The 22229-nt window shown below is 33.5% G+C and overlaps 1 protein-coding gene across 1 annotated transcript in view; it reads right to left on the bottom strand.

Annotated features, from left to right (window-relative positions):
* Positions 1 to 8675: 8675 nt before the first annotated feature.
* The window catches only part of LOC140743345 (uncharacterized), a 39292-nt gene continuing 25738 nt past the window's right edge, over positions 8676 to 22229 (bottom strand). Inside the window, exons 2-3 of the mRNA XM_073074521.1 lie at positions 15010 to 16084; positions 8676 to 10094 (exon numbers count right to left, since the gene is read on the bottom strand). Coding sequence (XP_072930622.1) covers positions 9613 to 10094; positions 15010 to 16051 — 1524 coding nt within the window. The 5' untranslated portion in view covers positions 16052 to 16084 and the 3' untranslated portion in view covers positions 8676 to 9612. The remainder of the gene's footprint in view (positions 10095 to 15009; positions 16085 to 22229) is intronic.

The raw sequence follows: 22229 nt of genomic DNA, 5'->3' as shown, positions 1-22229 counted from the left end.
TACCATGTACCTGCAGAGTTACGCACTGCTGTGTTTCTGTTTTAAGGGTGTTGTTGTATTGGAGATATATTGGAGATTATCGGAGGCGTATGAATAGCAACAAAATATTGGCTGACCACAGATAGCAATCTTATCTTTGATTGATTATGGATGGCCATGGGCGGTAGAAGCCATTTACTATCAGGTAAACGGCATGTTCGTTTGCTACTACTATATTATAAAAAGTCTGATAAATCTTGTAAGAAGTTCTTAGCAGAAACTTTATAAGGAGTTCTTAAAAAGACGAAGACTATTCTCTGTAGTTTAATCTACTTTTAATTGAATTTTTTACCGAAATCGTTAAGTAGTTTCAAGATCAACTCATAAAAACAGGCAGGCGAAGATTATTAGCTTTAAAGTACTTTGTTTTTGCAGAGATGATGCTTAAATTCTATTTATTTTGTTAGTCAGCAGTACCAAAGTTAATTGCAAACTTAAGTTTGTACTGAAAATTTATTCTTTAAGACTTTATTGACTCTTATAAAGATTTAACATATAACAATTAGGAAAGTGACTTATCTTTCGATTTTGAACCTACACTCATATTCGCATTATAGCATTTTCCCGTATTTTTTTCACGAGCTATCTATAGGTAGAAGCTCTTGGAGGCATGCTGTAGCATGCCTCCAAGAGCTTCATTAAAAGAAATAAATATAGCCTATGTTACTCGTAGATAATGCAGCTTTCGAATGGTGAAAGAAATTTTAAAATCGGTCCAGTAGTTTTTGAGCCTATTCATTACAACAAAACAAACAAACAAAGTTTTCCTCTTTATAATATTAGTGTAGATAAAACAGATTGGGACTGATCAATAACAAAATGATTAGTTAATTAAGAAAATGTCAAAGTGTAGCGTATCTTGCTGAAAAACTTCTTTTTTAGATAAATGTAAAGTAAGATACTGGACCTTTACATACAGTGTTTTTCTTAAACAAAAAATAGCATAAAATAAACAAAAATCCATAACAAAAAAATAAAACATTTCACCCAGCGGCAACCGAGGGGTTGATCCCCTTAACACATTTCGAGACATTCGCTGCACATCGTTACCGGCTACTCTAGCACTGCGCAGTAATAGGGTTGGTAAGCGACGCTTATTTATAATAACGTGAAAATACTTAAGGGTTCTTCTCTATAATAAACATAAGACATGGAGATCATCTTCTATGCAAAAATATTCATGAAAGTGTGTGTCGTTAAGTAATCTGCACTTGGCCTGCGCGCGCAATCCCTACTTAAGATTCGTACAATGGTACAGAAATGGATTATGATGTGATAGTAGATACTGATGATGTTTCAACTGTTTTTCTTATGGAAAGTATACTGTGTATGTACTCTGTTGTTCATGTTAATCGGCTCGTTTAATATGTATAGTTTTTCCCCCAAAAATGAGAAATACCAATCATATTTCTGCTTTATAACATAGTTAACCCGGATGAAACGCAAAAAAAAATATATATTATATCATTTCAAATCGAGCCAATAATTTCGCACCGAAATTTTTAATTAGTTACGTAACGTTAAAATTGTGCGTTACTATTAAATATTACTAGTATAACGTCAGGTGTATAGGATATAAACTTTTTGGGAAGTAGACCTTTTGGGAAGTGGTCGCTTTGGGAAGTGTCCTTATGAGCCTAAATGGCAAGTGTATCGAAAGAAAAAACTATCAAAACATTTTTTTACTTAAGTAGTTGTTTCACAAACTCTTTTTTTATGGAAGTTGCTGGTGCAACAGGACAAACGTATTTTTATCTCCTTTTTACTTATGGTGTTTTCCTATATTGCAAAGGTCAAGCACACAGTGTTACTAACATTCTTGTAAACAAGAGCAGTAGTTGTTCTGAACATCCTGAACTAGTTTGTAACTAAAAGATCAACTTCAACAAGCCAGTGATAAAACTTGGTCATACACAGGCCAAAACATATACTGCCATTACGTAACAGAACAAGTAACAGTCAGTTTAGAAACGGATTATTGTCCCACAGCTGGGCATGGGCATGAGAATACTCTTAATCAGAAGGGTTTAGGCCATAGTCGATTACTGGTCCGATAAACTTCACACACCTTTGAGAACTTTTGTTGAAGACAAGAAAGTCTTGTAGTTTTTTCACGATCTACTATTAAAGCGTTTGATATTTTTTATACTTAATATAGAATTACCAGATGAGCATATCGTCCACCTGATGGCATGAACACCTGTAATCAAACCCAGATAAGATAAGATCCCTACTTTAGGTTGGCCATAGATAACTGCTATCCTTGAGGACTAAGCTGGAATGCCTGAAAAAACTATATGTCCCTTACAAGATCCTTCAAACCAGAATACAAAAGCACATAACACTGCCGTTATTAGATTAGACAGAACAGGCTGAAGTCGAGACACAGAGGGTTCTACCACCTTCATTTCCAATACGCACAAACTACCAATCAATTTCTAACACGCACTTCGAAAAGTCCGAGATTTCTGGTTCGAACAACAGAATCTCAGAGTGAGCTTTCAAACTAGGCTATGTCTGCTTATAGACGAAGTTGGCTATAAATACGAATGTCTGTGTGGCTAGTTCGGATTTCTATTTCGACCTCCGAAATCAAGTTAGCAGCTATGCGGCCAAACCCCTGATAGAAACGAAACACGAATTCAACCGCAAAAATGAAACGCGAAAACATTCAATCGCGAAAATTGGTAAAACCCTCGATATTTTGTTCGTAACAAGCCGCGGATCCCGTGGATTTAATCCTTCTCACAATTGGGTGGTCACACTGTAAGCCACGGCACCGATGCTGCGTCGACTACTACGCAATGCGATGCAATATAAAAATGCAACATGCAAATGTCCGCGATTTTTTCCATCCATTCGGTCTGATATAGTTTTAGAATATGACGAAATTAGTTCTTATGATTAAATTATTAGAAACTCTACGAACTAATTGATATTTGTTTCTCGGAAGCGTGTCAGTCCAAATAAGGAGAGAGTATAAGGATCGTACAGGTTGATTTTTACGATGCAACCACGAGCCAATCGAAATGTTTATAGCTATAAAATCCTTAAACAATATTAACAAATCAGTGAAGTAACTGACAATAAAATAATGCAGGATTGTGTAGGTTACTATTTGTACAACATAAATGACTACTGAACCGTTTTTTATATCTCATGGTTGGGTATGTCTTTATATTTTTTCTTTGCAAAGGATCTGCTCTAGAAATAATAAAATGATTCTACTACAATAATATCTTACTTTGTAGATTATTTCTTTAGATACGAGTTCTTTAGATACTTTTACTCCACCCTGTTCCAATTCCGATTAATGGAAAAATAATAATAAGGAGAATACATAGATACAGTGTATTTATAGTACGTAGTAGTAGTATAGGTAGAATAGAATACACTTTATTGCACACTTACAGTAGAATTTAACAGTAGTATTAATTAAGGTTAAAACAGTATGCAATAGGCGGCCTTATCACTAAACAGCGATCTCTTCCAGACAACCTATGCATGGGAAAGAGAAAAGGACAAATAAGGAAAGTAGGATAGGGTGTGCGAAGTTAGAGGTACGCATTTTACAGTCGGTATTGAGTCGGTAACCGGCTTCACAGCGCTCACACCCTTTATTTATAAATTGGTCAGCATCCCGGATAACGATGATACATACAGTTACATTTCTGAACCCACTTCCGCGATCTTCCGAACCCTTTTACCAGCCGACCTTCTTGTAATTGATGAAACGTGTAATGACGAACGATTTTTATGGGTTTCATATTTCTCCGCTTAAATTCTGTTAAATTTTATCGTTATTTCTAAGTTGGGAATGATTTGTTGCCTTTGGCTCTTTTGTTCGTTGTATGTAACCCTCATTTTTAAGTAAAAATCAGGAAGATAAATAAAATAAAGGGTCGAATGGTAATACAAAATAATAAAACAAAAAGTTTGAATTAAGTTGACGGTACAATTTTATATTATTGTTATTTGATCTAACAAAATGTGTGTAGGTCTTATTTCTGGCGTGAAGCACTTCTGCATTTTGCTAGAAAGTCTGTATTTCTGCTAACTTACATACGAAGCGATAATCTTACTCCTCGAATGTGAACACATCTGTAAGTAGCTTCACGTAGAACTCCTAATCTTTCGTAGATGTCCATGGAAAGCAGTGATCACTTACAGTCGGGGGAGTGCAAGCACATTCGCTACTTCAATTCTGTAAACTTAAAGGTAATAACACAACAATATAATATTAGTACTGTAACTAAAATTAAAATAATTATTAACACATAGCACATACTCGACAGCAATATGACTACATTATCCAGCTCGAGCCGTTTTGAGCGTAAAAACTTTTTTATCGTTTTCCATCGCTTATTAATGCACCCTTATTAGCCATGTAGTGTGACCAAAGTGATCGCTCAAGTGAAAACGGAGGGTTAATTTCATAAAAGAAAAGAAAAACATCGCCGGTAAGGCAGTTTTATATGCACGTTCTTTTTTGTTTAGGTTTATAGAAAAGTGCAGGTTGATAGATCGCTTGAGACAGTGGTGCTCAAAGTGGGCGATATTGTTTAGTAAGCGGCTGAATGACAATTTTAAGAGGAACTAGAAAATAATTGATTTTTAAAAAACAGTAGACCGTAAAATTTGATGTTTCATGGTTTTCATATTAATGTCTTTAAAAATTCCATACATTTAGGATGGATTGGCTGAAATTTATACCACTGAGCTACTCGTATTACTACACTAATGTTGGTAGTAGAAATAGTGTAGTAGAAAGTACAATTAAAAACAAACACCAGAAAAACATTTAAAATTTAAAAAATGCGAATTATGAGATTTTCCAAAAAAAAAAAAGAATTTTATTATTTTTAGTTTATTCGGACATTATTTAAGCCTGACAATTGTAATAGTAAAATCATTCAAAATATATATGTATACTCGTATATGTATATGTTAAAATCTCTATAAAGGCGGGGCGGAATCTCTATAAAGAACTCTTTGTGGATCAATTCCGGCGGCACCACCGCCACACCTATTTCTGTCTATTAACAGTAGTGTCAAGCGCTGCTGTGTTCTGGTTTGAAGGGTATAAAGGAGACATACTTTTCCGAGGCATTCCAGCTTATTCCTCAGGGGTAGCGAGGCTTCTGTGGTTGACCTCTGGTCCTATCTGGGCTTGATTGCATATGTCCATGGGCGGCAGTAACCACCTACCATCAGGTGGATTGCATGCTCACCTGCTGCTCCTATATTATATATAAAAAATGTATATGTAGCTTTATAAAATTACAACAAACGGATGGACGCCAGAGGCTTAATAATAAGTTATTTTAATGTACGGATCCCGAACAAAGCGAACTGGACGTTGATTAATTTAATTAATTTGATTAAAAATTGCTTTCCATAACCCGAGCGGCAACAGATGCTGTATTTATTTTTGTTCATAAAACAGGAAATTGAGAATGACCTCTTTAGGGTTTCACATTTTATTTCGTAATAAGCAAAAATATATAAAATGTACTCAGAAACTGTAGAAATGACACGTGTAGATGTTGGATACAAAAACGGTTCTAGGTAATCGAGGTATTGGTATTCAAGGAATTATAACAAAATAAAAACGGAGCTACATTATTGAGATTTTTATTTTGCGTATTCTTCTCGATAGATATTTTCTATATTACAAGTGTGTATAAAAATTGTTCCGCTAAGTCTTATATAATGAGGTCACATATATAATCCTACATTAGTCATCTAAACCAAGTGTGTATGCAAATTTCAACTCATTCAATTCGGATTAACTATTATTATAAAGCAAAGAAATGTTTCTATAAATTCAATAGACATCATCATCATCATCAACCCATTACTGTCCCACTGCTGGGCACGGGTCTCCTCTCATTATGAGAAGGATTAGGCCATAGTCCACTGCGCTGGCCAAGTGCGTATTGGTAGACTTCACTCTTCCCATACCTTTGAATTGTTGTTTGTTTGTTGTTTTCCTTCACCGTTTAAGTAATAATTAATTTTTACTACGCACATAACTTTGAAAATAATCAGAGAGGTGCGTGCCTGGGATTAGAACCTCGGACCCCTCGATCGAGAGGCCGAGTTTCATAACCACTAGGCTATCTATCACTGCCATTTTCAATTAAATTCAATAGACACTAGGTATAAAATTCAAGCTTATAAATAACAAAATAGTCCTCGAAATTTAGTAACATTTTATCTTGATCTCCTTGTACGCAAACTTGGAGAGAACCTTTACTATTGACCTTTGTTTATTATGCCAAGAGATTTGTCTATTGGCAGCCCTAGGCTTAGCATCGATTTAGGATTTACCAAGGGTGATTTATTTATTTACTTTATTATACCTTAATTAACACTGGTATAAAAGGTGGACTTAATGCTAGAAGCATTCTCTGCCAGTCTACCTTTAGGCTAAGCAGAAAACGTGCAAGGCGGTATTCAATTGTGTGGAAAGAGTATACGTATAAAATATATAGATATACAATAACTATACATACAATAGGTTACATAACAAACACACACATAATATAATATCATCTGGGGTTGATTACAGATGTATGTGGGCCGCAGAAGCCACTTATCATCACATGGACTGCATGCTCGTCTGCTACTTCTATATAATAAAAAGAAACTATAAGTATTTCTGTTTCCCACTAAATAGCATTTTATTTTTTTAATATAAAAGTTGGGTTCAAATGTTTATTATATGTTTATTGCTCATCATCATAGCTCATTATTATCTTGTTTTAATGAGAAGGATTTAAGGTATAGTCCACCAAATTGACCAAATCCGGATTGGTAGATTTCACACGCCAATGGGGACTTTAAAAAAATTGGTCCTCAATTTTTTCCTTCACCATCAAAGCAAAAGATAATTTCTAATTGCATATTAGATATGTATATCATGGTTTAAACAAACTGCGATTGCTTACCTGGGAACTGAACCCCGGACCTCCAACGGGAGGAATTCGAGTCCAAACAACTAGGCTATTATTGTTTTTCTACTTACTTAATATATTTTAGTAGCTGACGCAAAAAATCACAACAATGAGTTTACATAATATTCAGTATTCATATAATATTCAGTACCTACCAAATATTATCGTTTAGAGCACCCTTTATAGAATTATGGCTGCCACATTGCCTGATAAGTCAAAATTGTTATTGTAGTGAAGGTTTGATACTAAATATAATTTTGTATTCATTGTTATTTCAACTTATTTTCAACTCTAAATAAGGATAAGAGGAAATTTGGATGAAATTATTTCATTTATTTGTATTGTACTACTTAGCTTGAAATGTCGAGATGATTCTGTTGTTGTTGTTGTTGTTGTTGATGTTTGTTTGGAAGTGAGTTTTACCTATTTCTATTTATAACGGCAGTCTTTGATAATAAGACAGAGATAAGGTCTTTGAACTTAGGCTTCAGAAGTGTATGGTCCACTGACAGGGAAAACCCCATTTATATTTCGTGAGACAAAGGTGATTAAAATACATTAAATACATCTATTTACTATTAGGTGAACTGCTTGCTTGGTTCCTATTTCAATAGAATTGTTTTATATGGTGTTATATTTTGCAAAGTGGTAGAATTTGTAAGGGCCACCACCTACACATCTATTTCTATAGTCCAATTCATAATTAGGTGTTCAATATGTAAACAAAGAACATATGTTTCAAATGGTAATTTCTTATTTTTGAAGATATTAAAGTAATACAACGATAATAAAATAACAATCTAAATAAATTAAGATCAGTTCACATTTTTAATATTTATATTACCTCAATTTCGTTTCATACAGTGATAATAATAATAAACATTTTTTGTGCCGCCATTTTTAAGTTTCGTCGTTAATGTTATTCATTTTCGTGATCGTGATCGAACTCGAATGTTTCCTAGTTTTCATAGCGTGTTTGTTAAATTGTGTGTAGTTGTTAAAGTTCTTGTTATTTGTTGAATTTGTTAAAGTGTTTGTTTCTTGTTAGTTTGTTAAGGTTTACAATACTTGTAATCGTATTTTGACAAAGACATTTCTTTGTTTACATTTTGGACAACTAATTATGAATCAGATTATATAGGTTTACCGTTTCCGTGGAGTGTGTGGATGCTGGCTGATTTTCATACAAAACGATCCTCTTAGTCCTCAGCAGTAGCTACACATCTGTGATTGAAGTTAGGTAGAACGCCATTTCTATATGGAGTTGATTACAGATACCCATAGACACGTTAGTGCCCCCTTCCCATCAGGTAGACTGCAGGTTTGTTTACCACTTTAATGTTTAAATAAAAAACGCTTTCTACACTCGCACACTACCACACTAGGTTTTCCTATATCGTGGTTGCTATGGACACACACATAGAGACAAATACACAAACACCCAGACCCAGAAACAGAAATCTGAATTCATCATTTCGAAATCTGTTTGGCCGGGGATAGAACCCGGGACCCTCTGCGCGTCATACCGTCATGGTGAATATTATTTTTCTTACATATAAATAATAGATTTATACTCAATAAAACACTGGTTGCAAAAGTATCAATTTATTGTTTCACGCTTTAATAGAATACATATTTAATAATTAAATTATAAACTGTAATAGTTAAATTTTATAAATAAGTGATTTAAATGTATTTACATGAAATATTGAGAATAAATGTATTTCCTAAATGAGGTAAAACCTAAATGATAGGTACAATCACGAAATATTCTTTGGTAAAGAAATCACTGGAATGAAAAATAAATGAAAATTATTTAGCATTAAAAAAAATATAAATGAAACTTAAATAATGAATAAACTTAAATTCTATACAGTCTTCGATCAAACATTGAAGTTTCTAAACATTAATTATAGTAGGTACAATTGTCTTCTATTTACATTTAAATTTAAATGAAGTAATCTTACATTTAGCACTCTCATGCATGTAATTCAAAAGATTGTATCGCGAAAATAGGTGCTTCTAAGTGAAGATTGCTTAACTTCGTAAAATCGTTTCATTTAATAAGATCCTTAACATTTTAAAACATTACTGCTATATAACTTTAATCCATAAATTAAAAATAATTCTATCTATTTACACTATGTAAGTTTACTTTTATTTTTACGGTTCTATATTAAAACACCTACAAGATAGGGAACGGAAACTTCATACAATAATGAAAATTATTAGACTTACTTGATTTTTTTACAATCTTGGGTCCCAGATCTATAATAGACTAATCAATTTTTATTTCATTACAGTATTGCAACAGGAAATCTTAATAAGCGACATAGAACTACTGTGAAGACCCTGATTAATTCTTATAAGAATTATATAATATGAAATAAGTATTTAGGACTGAAATAAATGAGATTTTACTAAAATACAAAAATATAATAAACTGTTTTAACGACTGGAAGTAAATGCAACTTCATTTTTTGTCAATATTATAGAGTATTAAAATAAACAGTGATGTACATACCAATTATTTTTTTTTCTGTCATATTTGAATATTTTAAGGAATCGTTACGTCTTACTTTGTCTTCATGCAAATAAACTTATATAATAGTTACTACAAAACCTTTGTTAGAACTAAGAAGGCCAGTAACCTAACAATATTAGGTATGCACGTTTTACTTGAAGAGGCTTTGTAGTATTTCACTTCGTCTTGCGTGGGCGGAGAGTAAGACGCCTCGTAGCTCAGTTTGCTTGGGCAAGGCAACATCTCAGCGGGAATTTCTAGAAGTTTCCTCTTATATTCAACTTTAGATCCATCCAAATCATTTTCTTGGTCTTGCATAGTGTCATCATAAGTATTATCATCATCAACATCGTCGTCAGCTTCGTCATAATTTTTATCATCTTTTCTGAAAACGCCAGTTTTAAGAGATGCGTCATTGATTTTCTGGACTTTGACGTTTCCTAAGTAAGATTTGAGTTTAGTGTCCATTATGCAACTGAGTCTGTCGAGGGAGGCCCTTACTCGCTTGCTGCGAGTTTCGTTGCGTAGCTTGTGGAGCCAGGAGAGACGGCAGTCACAAGTCAGCTTATTACCTGTTGGAAACAAAAAACGTAAAATTAACAGTTATACTCTGATAGCAAATGGTAAGAATATTCCCAGTAACAAATAGGACAATATATTATAATAGTTCGAGAGAATAATATGTATCATAATATTTCCTAGTCCACCATAAAGAATAATCTCTCACCAATTTTAATAAAAGTTTCGCACAAAGAAGACTTTATGAAAGAGCCTTTTCCGCCCTGAAAATATCTAGGAATTTTGTTGAAAACTTAAACACCTTGCACCGGGTGTCATCGACTAATATAAATTACCTGTCACATGGTCGTAAAATGTCAAGGGGTATGAGAGTATCTTAACACATGTGAGGGTAGTTTTATGTTATTTTGGATATATTTTAGTGAATATTGTAGCATCCCTACTTTACTATAAAAGTAGTCGGTTGCCAGTATCTTTTTTTTATATAAAAGTGGTAAATGAGCACGCAGTTCATCTAAGCAACAGCTGTTTATAGACATCTGTAATCAACTCGAAAGAAGATTGGAGTCCTACCTTTCACCACAATTATGTCACTACCCCTGAGAATAAAGTTTAAATGCCTTGAGTGTCTCCGTAGTAAGTATCTCCCTTACCACACTCTTTAAACCAGTTTACGGCAGCGCTTAATATTACTCACTAGGCAGAAATAAGATTAGCGGTGGTGCCTCTGGAATCGAAGCACTCTACCTTCAAATTCTTATCAATGTTGACTAGAACTTACAGATACGAGGAAGCTGATAATAAATAAAAACTTAGCCCTAAAACCAGAAAGCCTGACCGAACGGCAGCTGGACACATGCCAAGCGCGTCCTATGAATATTCATAGCAAGCGAACATGCAAAACAATCACTCATGAAAATCGGATACAGGAACTATAGGATCGATAGTTTAATATCATCACGTAAGGTATCGACCTTACGTGATGATATTAAAACTGAACTTTAATTATCAAGTTGATGTCGAGACTCTACATATAAATTAAAATTTAGGTGAGAGTTGAAATTTTGCCAAATACAAAATATCACCCGATGATAATCAACTATATAACCAAACATCGGTGGAATCACCTAATAAGGCAAAAAAAAAAACAAAATGGCAAAAGCAACGAACATTAATGGATGAATGTTTTAGAGAAGCAAATGCATGAAGTACAGCTGATAGTAAATGAACCCTATCGCTTGTGGAATGACATTATGGATATATGGACTACGTCACGTTATATGTATTTATAGGTAAGGTAGCGAGCCTTCAAACCACTAAGGGTTCTACGACCCATAACGCATACGCGTTATAAATGCTTTGTATATCTCCAAAATAAACTATAGTCAGAACCAAATTAACACCGAGGTGCCCTAAATCATTGCAATGCTCGTATATGTAGAAGCAGGCAGTTTTGCGGCGAATAATAATATCTCTCGAGCGAGATATAGTCGCCATTAACGTCGCAACGTTACTGTGTTTTATGCGACTGTCTCCCCGTACGCTGTTTAGTGATAAACGATAAATATATTTCGTAAATCTCTAATACAACTATTATATACTATCGTATATTAAAAAAAACTATCTAATACTATTTTTATACTTATAATTTGGTAATAAACAGAGAGGCAGCAATAGTGGTTAAAACTCGGCTTCTCAATCGGGTAAAAGTACGAACACCACGTTCACACCTCTGAATTTTAAAAGTTATAAATGCGTAGCTATGCGTAAATGTATGTAAAGGCTAAATTCTCGAGGATATTTACACACATAAGAGTTCTTATAAAATCTCAAATGTGTGTGAAGTCTACCATTTCCTAATCGGTGGACTTTCTAAGACCTATACCCAACTGTGGGACTGTGATTTTGAAGGTGGTGGAAGCCATGCACGCTTTAAATATATCTTGTTTCAAGAGCAAAGAGTGACAGTAAGTACGAGGGGTTCCAACTATACTTAATTTAGATCTGATTAGATCTGGTTGTTGCTTCTGAATTCATATTTTTTTCTTTATTTAAAATACGTATTAATCTCATTTTAAAATGTTTCATTTTACTTCCAATCACTGACCAAGTAGCTTCATAATATTTAGGTGTGTAAATAAAATAATTACCGAATACCCTATTTAAATGTTCATTTCAAAATTGTTTTAGTTTACCCACAAAATTGTTTTGTTTTATTCACAACTTACAATGGTATTAATATGAAATACATTAAATAGAAATACAATGGAAAAGCTGCTCTTACGGTCCTTAACAATGGTTTATTCGTCAAGCAAGTCCGAATTACAACCTGATTCCCAACGTAGTAAGGTTCAACGTTATTTGAGAGTGAATTAAATAGTTTTCGAACAAAACTAAATTATACACCTAATTCCTATTATTAAGGAATTAATTACTAATGCAGTTTCAGTCTATTGCAGTAACCGCAGTTTATTGTAATGGTTAGCTACTTCGAGTTCAATTTATGTTTTTTTTTATTGAAAATTATAATAGTGCTGTAATGCAATGCAGGTGTATTGACAAAGCACGTAGCGCAGCGGATTGGCCGTCTGACGTGCGAATAGTTTCGGCTTCAATTCTGACCAGATTAATTATCGACTATTTGAGCCATTTTATTTTAGCGACTATAATAGTTCAATCCCTAGTCAAGCAAAAATATAAATTATTAATTAAGATCTCTGATTTTCTCTGAGTTTCGTTGTTTGTTAGTAGTTAGTACTTGATCTCTCTCATTCACCTCGAATGATATTCACATAAAAATTTATATGCTATATGTATTTCACAAAGGAATATTTGTTATTAAAAGTGTTTTACTATTTTACAAAACTTAATCAGATTGCAGTATCGTATCGTTTTTGCTAATCAAAGATAATTCATAATAATACAGGGTTGTAGAGTGGTACTGTCAAGATTTTCATAAAAAAAATCATCATGTATTCACCATTTCGGATTGTTTAACCCGTAGTTATTACCAATTGGTGATAAATGAGTACCGGAAAATTTTCTTCTTGTTTATGTATATACAAGCAGCAATAGACTGATATAGATAGAAGACCTTTGACAATAATGAACATAACAATGAACATTCATGCTTTGTCCGTTTGTGCATATCGAGTTGGGTGTAGTGGAACTCTAGAGTACATTCTAATAATATTGTGGTCGTTTTGATCAATTGCAGTGACCACAATAGTACTTACTAAATCAAGTGCACTACGTAGTGTGCCTGACAATATTTCATATCACATAAAGGATATATATATAGGCATAAACAACACTATACATTCTTATTTTTCTTTTTTTATTATTTACTTGATGTTGTTTTGTTTAATTCATTTTATTTTAATTTTTATATCGTGCACCTTTTCCAGTTAGCAAATGATCTATGTAAAAAATAGTTTTACTGTATGATGCAGTTATCTTGAATAAGATACTTTCTTTCTTTTTATCGCTATCTTTTAAAATGATTATGTCGAAAACTACAAGAAATATATTGAAAATAAATATAAAATATCTTTTTCTGTAAGTAAAGTCGATAATATTTTGTTCATAATTTACATACATTATAAGAATTTTAACTAATTAAAAAACTAAATAAAAATATTTACATTACACTAAAAATAACTAATATTATAAATGAAATATATGACCCATCGCTGCCCTGGTAGTGTACCCAAGACACAAGCAGAAAACAAAATACTTTTGAAGTATTAAATTTATCTTCATCGCGTACGTCTACGCCAATGGTCTGCAGTGACCAGTAAATGTTATTTGGACTGGTTGAGTATAAATTAAAAATAGATATTGCGTGGGCACTTCCAATGTTTAAGAGACTGGGTACAGGATATCGTATCAATTTCATTCGTAACATGTTTATTTTTCATTTGTAATGTAAACTGGCTGAAACCAATATAGAAGATTATAGCTACGTACTTATTACTCGATTTATAATAAAAATATTCCATCGTATTGAAATATTTAATAAGTGACAGAATCATTTGTAGTTCGATTCCGAAGCCACCACCACCACACTTACTTCTGCCTTCTAAAAGCAATATTAAGCAGCGTCATGTTTTGGTTTGAAACGTGCGATAAGGGAGTCATTCTTATCTTAGTATTTAATGCCCAGGGGAGCAGCACATCTAATGCCTACCTCAAAATTTCCTAATCTTCTTTGTGGTAGAATAAAAATTCCACTGGTGGCAATAGCCACTTACCATCAGGAGGACTACATACTCGTTTGCCACTCCAATACTATAAAATAAAACATTGAAAAAATCTGCATAAAATTTTAACATAAAAGCGACCCCTTTTAATCTAAAAACAAAAATCACTAACGATGTTACTTATTATACATACTTGAAAAATACAAGTACATATTTCAATAATTTCATCGTGCAATGTACCATATAACATTAAAATTACTATTACGGCGATCAGGTGAAACATTATTTACATTCTAGGAAACAATTTTGCCATAATCCTTAACCCAACGGCGGTATGACGTCAAAGTACGTACAGCCTTCTGACCCATTGACCTCCCTTGACTTTTCATTTTTATTCTATGCAGGTGCCTTATCCATCAATGACACGGTAAAGTGGCTTTTAAAGAATGCATTAATATTTTGGCGAACCCATAAGCCATAAGAAATGGGGTTTAGTTATTAATTACTCATCTGTTACGGAGAATGTATTTTACGTAATGTAAGAAAACATGATTAATAGATATTCAACCCTCATATGAATCCATGTTAATGTAGACTTAACTCGAATACGTTAAATGATTCACGCTAGAAGCAGATTAAATTATCTTAAATCCGTCACTTAATATTGAAAAGTTACCTAAACATTGTTCTGCCGTGATAATCAATTTCACAAAAGACTAAACAATAAACAGACAAGTCAACAAAGTATAATCGTCTAAAGTCTTACCATCGAGAGAGATTAACGCATAATTCGATTTCATGTTCTCCATAACACTCCGTAATGTTTCTTGTTTCATCGTCTCCAAGTTATTGTTTCTTAAATCCAAAACATTTAACTTTTGTATATCATCCAACACGCCGTCGTCTAACGCTGCCAACTTATTATCAGCTAAAGAAAGTTTCTTCAGCTGAGTCAACCCACCAAAACCTCGTTCCGATATAAATTCTATTTCGTTACCGTCCAGGTAAAGTTCTTGTAGGCTCCAAAGTTCTGCAAACGCTAGGTCGCCTATCATCATCAATTTATTGTTTCTCATGTCCAAAGTAATCAGGTTAGACAAACCTTGAAAGTTCTCTCGGATAACAACTGTTAACAAATTACTGTTTAGGTCCAGTTTTATCAAGTTACTCAAGTGTTTGAAACAACCGTCGTGGATGACGCTTATTATATTTTTCGATAGATGCAATCTTTGTAGATTTGGCAGAACGTAGAAAACATCTCGCTTCAATTCCGATATCTGGTTCTCGACCAAGCTTACATTCGATAGCATTATTAGATGAGCGAACGACATCCTTTCGAGTTTTGCAATCTTATTCTTTTGTAATGTTATTTCTCTCAACGTCGTCGAGTTTGTGAAAGCAAAGGAAGGAATGCTATTTATATTTGCGTATTGTATATTGAGGTATTGTAAGTGATCGAGTCTCACGATTACTTTTGCGGGAATGTAGGTGAGACCGCCATCTGCTCGAACATTGAAAGATAGTCTTTCAATTTTTGGTTGTGAATAAAAATTTGACCAGAACGGGTCATCTTCTGCAATTCCTCCATTGAAGACCCAGCAGTCAGCTTTCGTTGCTGTTTTTATTTTTATGCTTTCACAGTAACAATGCACTTTAGAGACTCGATCTTGTATATCGCAGATGTTAACGTAATGCGAGTAAGGAGATTTATCCGTCTTCCATCGCCGTTTATCATTTTGACGACTCTCTGTCAAGTTTATCTCCACCGTTGCGAAGGCAATCATTAGGATCAGATACTTAAAATCCATCTTTATTCCCTTTCACATCGGAGCGAGTTTTATCTGAAACAAAGGGAAGATTTGTTAGAAGTTTCCTTTTTCTTTGTTCGTTATTTTTCTTTTCGATAGGTACTTATAAATGTTTCGAGTAGAACTCTTATACAAAAATCACGTATTTATTATCCTTGAGGCAAGGCACTGCGAGGGAAACGAGGACAGTTCAGTGACATTTCTATAGACAAAATTAGCTTTATCTTTATTGAAATAACCGTCATTGAAGCCAAGAAAATGCCCATTGACTTGAATACGAAGACTGAAAAAGGTTTTTTATGAAAATCTTTTTACGATAGCTAATGTAAGGATCCATACTCCGCATTAAGATTTTACATTTAATTTATAAGTTCTACTTTTAGAATATTATTGTAGACGTGGATAGGCTTTATTTCAAAGTGCGTTGTGAAGAGTAATATGAAATTGAGCACAATAAACATAAACAAAATAAATCTCAAAATCCTATTCGCAAAGCGAACCTTTAAACGTGCTTGGAAAAAATTTTCTCCTAAAATATTAGTCTCGAATTCTATCATGATATGTTAGGCATTTTAATCGCTGATAAAATGTATTTGTGTAATTCAATATATCTCAAATAAAAATATTTTTTCTTTTAACCACTTAACGTTATTGCTTACTATATTTATGATATAATTGAACTTTAGTTCTTGCGATGTGAACTTTTACCTCTAACTTTTTCGATATAATTTATTCATGAATAATATGAATAGTATTTAAAAGAATCGGCTCTTTAAAAGTAAATGCAACAACCAATGAGATGGCATAGGCTTAGTGATTAGATTTTTAAGGTTTTTTAAGGTGATATTGATTTTATAAGACCACCATATCTAAAAGTATAATTATTATCAAATTCAATGTACTGACACTTTAGTGCATAAATGTTTGGACATCAATCAATCATAAAAAGTAATATCTACGTAGAGACTTCGTTTGAAATTGAAATTTAAGAATTTTAAAACCAAAAAGGATGCAACAAAATGAATATTTATATAAGTTTTTCAATACACCATCTAGCAGTTACTTAAACAGTAGAGAGGAGATAAAAATGTGCAATTCTAGCAAAAATTACGATGTGTTCTTTGAAAGTTTCGAGAGATACGCCCAAAGTACATAGTTTCTGCATTTTACGGTCTTAGTTTCTGAAAAGTGCTAGTTCAGAGCAATGGCGTTCATTTTTCGTATATTCACGTTATGCTTTGGATTAGATATCTTCGTTTAAAATATTATGATTGAAATAAGTTGAATAGTATTCGTAGCTAAGTTAGAAGCATGATGTTAGACGCATATGTGTATATTACAAATGATTAACCTTTGAAAGTTCATAGGTGCGTAGGATTCGAACCTTGGAATTAACTAATAGGATATCTTGAATAAAACTATCATGAGGTGCCCCAACTTTGATCCTAACCTGTGATCGTCTTTTTTATCACCTATCTAAGAGGGCTCCCCGAATTTAAGGTTAAATACACATGCCTTACAGGTAGGTGGATACTTAACATTATGTGGGTCGCAAGCTCGTTTGATGCTTCGAGTAAGATCAAAATATGTGAAAAATACATATAAAAAACAACAAAGCACTGTTTAATATTGTGCATTGTGCAGTTTGCGCAATAACTTCAGTTCACGTGCAATGAAGCGTTCGCAAACTTCGGACGTTACCCCTTTACCCTTTACATATAAACTTTAGCATTCATTACCTGGATACTATCCCAAAAGGACTCTGGACTATAGTTCATATTCAGGACTAGTTGTTATATTTTATGGTTTACCTTTGTAGTAAATACCATTTGTATAATAAATTTAATTATTTTTATATGCATAAAGAGATCTAACTAAAGCCGATCACAGATCCTAAGAATTTGTTGGTCCAAGGACAATATGTAAGTTATTTGAAAAACTGATCTGTTTCATAGGATAATCAGGATTCGATTCCAGGTAACATGTAAATATCTTAATTTATCACACTGTGTCCAAAAATATTTGTAAGTGGCTGGCAACATTAATTTTTAAATTTAATGCACTTTTACTATTCCATAATTTAGTAGTTTTTTTATAAAAAAAAATCGAACATGGTAACATCCCACACATTTAAGAATATTAAAAAAATGTCAAGCGTAAAAGTTTCCGCGCATTGCTTTATATAATTAAAGCAATAAACAAAATAAAATAACTGTCACAATGATACTAAGCATAATAAAGGTTACTAAAGGTTAATTTAAATAAGGGAAGGCCGGCTCTAATAGACGTCTTAATAAATCACTAATTAACTTTAATTGTGCTTAACGAACGATGCAGGCGGCAAGGGTTTCAAGTGACGGTTAAGTTATCATTTTTAAGATGTCTTGTTTTATGAATTAATCTGTTTAAACGTTACCCGGATAATATAAGGGTCGCTTTGAAAGATGATTTGGAAGATACTTGTTTACTTCCCAGAGCTGGGCGTGGGCTTGTAAAGCATTGACCACTACACTTCGGTAATGTAGTTAAGGTTGGTAGTTTAAAATTAGAATCCATTCTTGAATAACGTCTTAGTTCGAACCCTAATACGCAGCGTAAATACCAAATTGTGATTATTAAAATAAAACGTAATATATCGTTTATTTTATGTTATTGTAACGTGTAAAAATGTGAGAACTTTATTATTAATTATGTTTAAATTCCCGTAGGCATTTCGCTCATTTACTTACTGGAAATGTTTACACTTTTATTTTGTTTCTGTTTGTTTATTTCTTTCTTTTATTCTTTGTTTCTTTCTTTTATTTGAAATATACAAACTGCGCTCTCATTGTTCACCCTTATGACACCACGTGACTATTATATTTATAAACGTTATATCAGGTCATTTTCTATTACTTGCATTGTTTACCAGTAATTTTCATCTGGGACTGTGGTCAATACGTATCACGTTGCTAACAATTACTGATGCATTGTCCTTTGAGTAAACAATAGCGCTTGTGATAATAGGAGTATTATGTACTCTTTGATCTCTCTGTTATTACACAGACTATATGCATGAACAAGTTGGTTGATTAAAATTAACAATACTATAAGTATTATTATTAATAGTAGATAATTATGATATACTCGTAAAGTTGGCCCTTTATGTTAATAGCTTAGTGGTTTGGTATGAAACATAAACTGGGAATGTAGGGTTCAAATTTCAGTATTTTCAAAATAATGTACCTATTAGAAATAATGTGCTATATTCACACGCACATGCAAACTCCAAAACTCCAAATCTTTATAAACGCACAAACGTATGGACGCGTCGCAAGCGCTTGCGGCACATTCCCTTTGATTTGCTGAAAAACCGACACCGTATTGGTTACGTACGCCCAAACGCTCTACAAAGTTCTCAAAGGTCTGCTAACTCTACCAAGTACTTGCGTAGCATACTGGTCTATGATATAAACGATTTTTTCTGTGAGAGAAGAACCGTGCAAATAATAGAATAATAACAGTTCAATAATAAGGCAAGAATCTTTACATTTAAAACTGGATTAACCTGCATTCATATTACAATTATTATTACATTTAGATACATTAAAACAGCAGCGTTTACTGTTTCAAATTTCTTAAATGACCTTATCATCATATGTAATACACTATCACCATATGTAACACATAATATGATGCTTGCATTTCTTTCTTTAATTTAAATATCATTGCTTAAAATCAAAACTCGAACGAATATAAACAATGTAAACAAACCCTTATCTTCTAAGAAAAGTTCAACGTTCACAGCTGCGTTACTAATGCCAGTTAGCGCACTCAAACGAGGAAGTGCGACTTCATGAAGCGCCGTCACGTTTAATTGGCTTCTTTGTTATTGTTTCCTGTCATTATATCTACTTAATTTTATTTCTCAGATGTTGTGTCTGAATGACGTACGTTGGCCGCTGGATAGGGACGTTAGAAATGAAATGTGGAACTTTTGCAATAAACTATTTATTGTACTTTTTTATAACATACCAGTAGCAGACGAGTATGCAGTTTACTTAATAATAACTGCCGCCCATGGACATCTGTAATCAACCCCAGGTAGGATTAGATATTCCTACCCGAGGTCGACCACAGATGCGCGGTTACCCCTAAGAACTAAGCTGGAATGCCGCGGAAAAGTATATCTCCCTCACCACACCCTTCAATCCAGAACAAAGCAGCGCTTAACGGTGCTGTTATGAGGCAGAAATAGGTGTGGTGGTGGTGCCGCCGGATTCAACCACAAAGGGTTCTACCATCTTCAAAATATTATGTATTATTACAGTATGTGTATGTAAGTATTTTTGTTATTTTACGAGTGATTTTATGAGTGCATTTTATTGGAAACTTTTGATTTGTGATTGGTCACGTTTCGCTGATAAGTAGAAACATGGTTGATTTTCATTTAAAGTTTTGTAGCCGAAATAAAATTTTAATGTTTATAACTACTTTTAAAACGAATTCTTTTGTGAGGATAAGATCTTGTGATTATTTGCAACGACGAAGTGAACGCAACATAAAACATAAAAAACAGGGTTGGTTGTCTGTAAATCTATTTATTTTCTCTCTCTACATGCCTATCGATCTGTCTGTATTTCTGTCTGCCTCTCTGTATTTCCTAAACTTGACCACTACTCAGCCAATTTCATTAACATGTCGATGTGTCTGTATTTCTGGCTGTCTCTATGTATTTCCTAAACTACTGAGCCGATTTAGATAAGCTTCTCATGAATAGATAGATGCCATCAAGGGGTAACTTTTTATTTTAAAATAAAAATCCATAAAAGAGTCATTTCTAACAATTCCCATTGAAACATACGTATTATAACCATAAATTTTCTTCGCAATCTTTGTGTGGTATAAATTACAAGAAATTTAAAATTTTACACCTTTATCGCTAAATTAGTTTGCACTTCGGCTAAACTAGAACGCAGAAATAATTCGCTTTTGGCACGAAATACGAAAAACGGTTAAAATTACAAATAGGTTCATAACTTCACAGTCATGTTTATAAATATAAAGGTCACTAACTTTTAAATAAACTAGAATTAACATTTAAGTTATACCAGTAGTAAGATACTTCCATAATATCTATATGTATGGTCGTCATCGAGATGAAATCAAGAAGTCTGAACACGAAAACGATTTCTTGTGTAGCTGAAGCATTGCTATAACCTGTAACCGGATCAGCTCAATAAAAGTATTTTCATGTCATGCGTGTTATTCACACGCGTGTTTCACCTACATGCGTGTCAGGCTTGTGAATCACAGAGCGGTTTTCAGTTGCCTCTTCCCGCGGGCAGGGAACCGTGACACGCATAGAATATCAAAATGTAGGTAAAAGATAATTGCAATTTTCATGGCGCGATTTATTGCCGCGACGTGCGTGGTTCTCTGCTGTTTTCCCTGTAACGGCGACAACTATATAGATATAAGATCTTTCCGCCTGATTTGCAATCGTATTCGTCCGAATTTGGGGCCTCCACAACCGCGATAGCTACGTAATTACACAAAACTGTGGCCTCACGAGTTTTAAAATAAAACAGCCAGTCTGAATCCACGCGCGAAGGCAGCTGAAAATCGTTCTGTGTGATCTTACTTTCGTGCATATTTTTCTTGTTATGCGTGTTACACGTGCACGAGTCACGAAGATAATGTAGCGAGTACGCAACAACAAGTAGTAAATTCACGCAACGCTTCAACCAAACGTACCGTGTATAACCTTGATGGATTCATCTCAATAAGCATTCGTTAACCTGCGCCACAAGAAATATATTGTATCATATTATTGCATTATCTTCAAAATTACAGAGATATTACCAATTTTATCTCAACCTTTTTTAACATTTGTACTTCGCTGTTGAAGTATCCATTTACATTCAGTATCAGTCTACATTAAAACGACGTATTTATTAAATAAGTCCGTTCCAGTAATACGATAAATGCTGACCTTATTCGATATTATCATTTTGAAAATGCTATTCAGCTATATAAAAGGTGCTCTGATTCTATCATTTGTCAGCTATAATCAGAACAGATTATTTATATTCAGCCACTATGCAGTGCAAACTTAATCCAGTTTAATCTTACAGCTTTTATAAACTTTCTAAAGCCGGTGCAGGTCTAATACCGAGTAGCGATGTTTTATGCGACA

The sequence above is a fragment of the Epargyreus clarus genome, unplaced genomic scaffold (genome assembly GCF_041222505.1).
Source record: "Epargyreus clarus isolate Ecla_fem2 unplaced genomic scaffold, WU_Ecla_fem_2.2 ptg000001l, whole genome shotgun sequence".
Lineage (NCBI taxonomy): Eukaryota > Metazoa > Arthropoda > Insecta > Lepidoptera > Hesperiidae > Epargyreus > Epargyreus clarus.
This window is presented reverse-complemented; position numbering and strand designations above follow the sequence as displayed.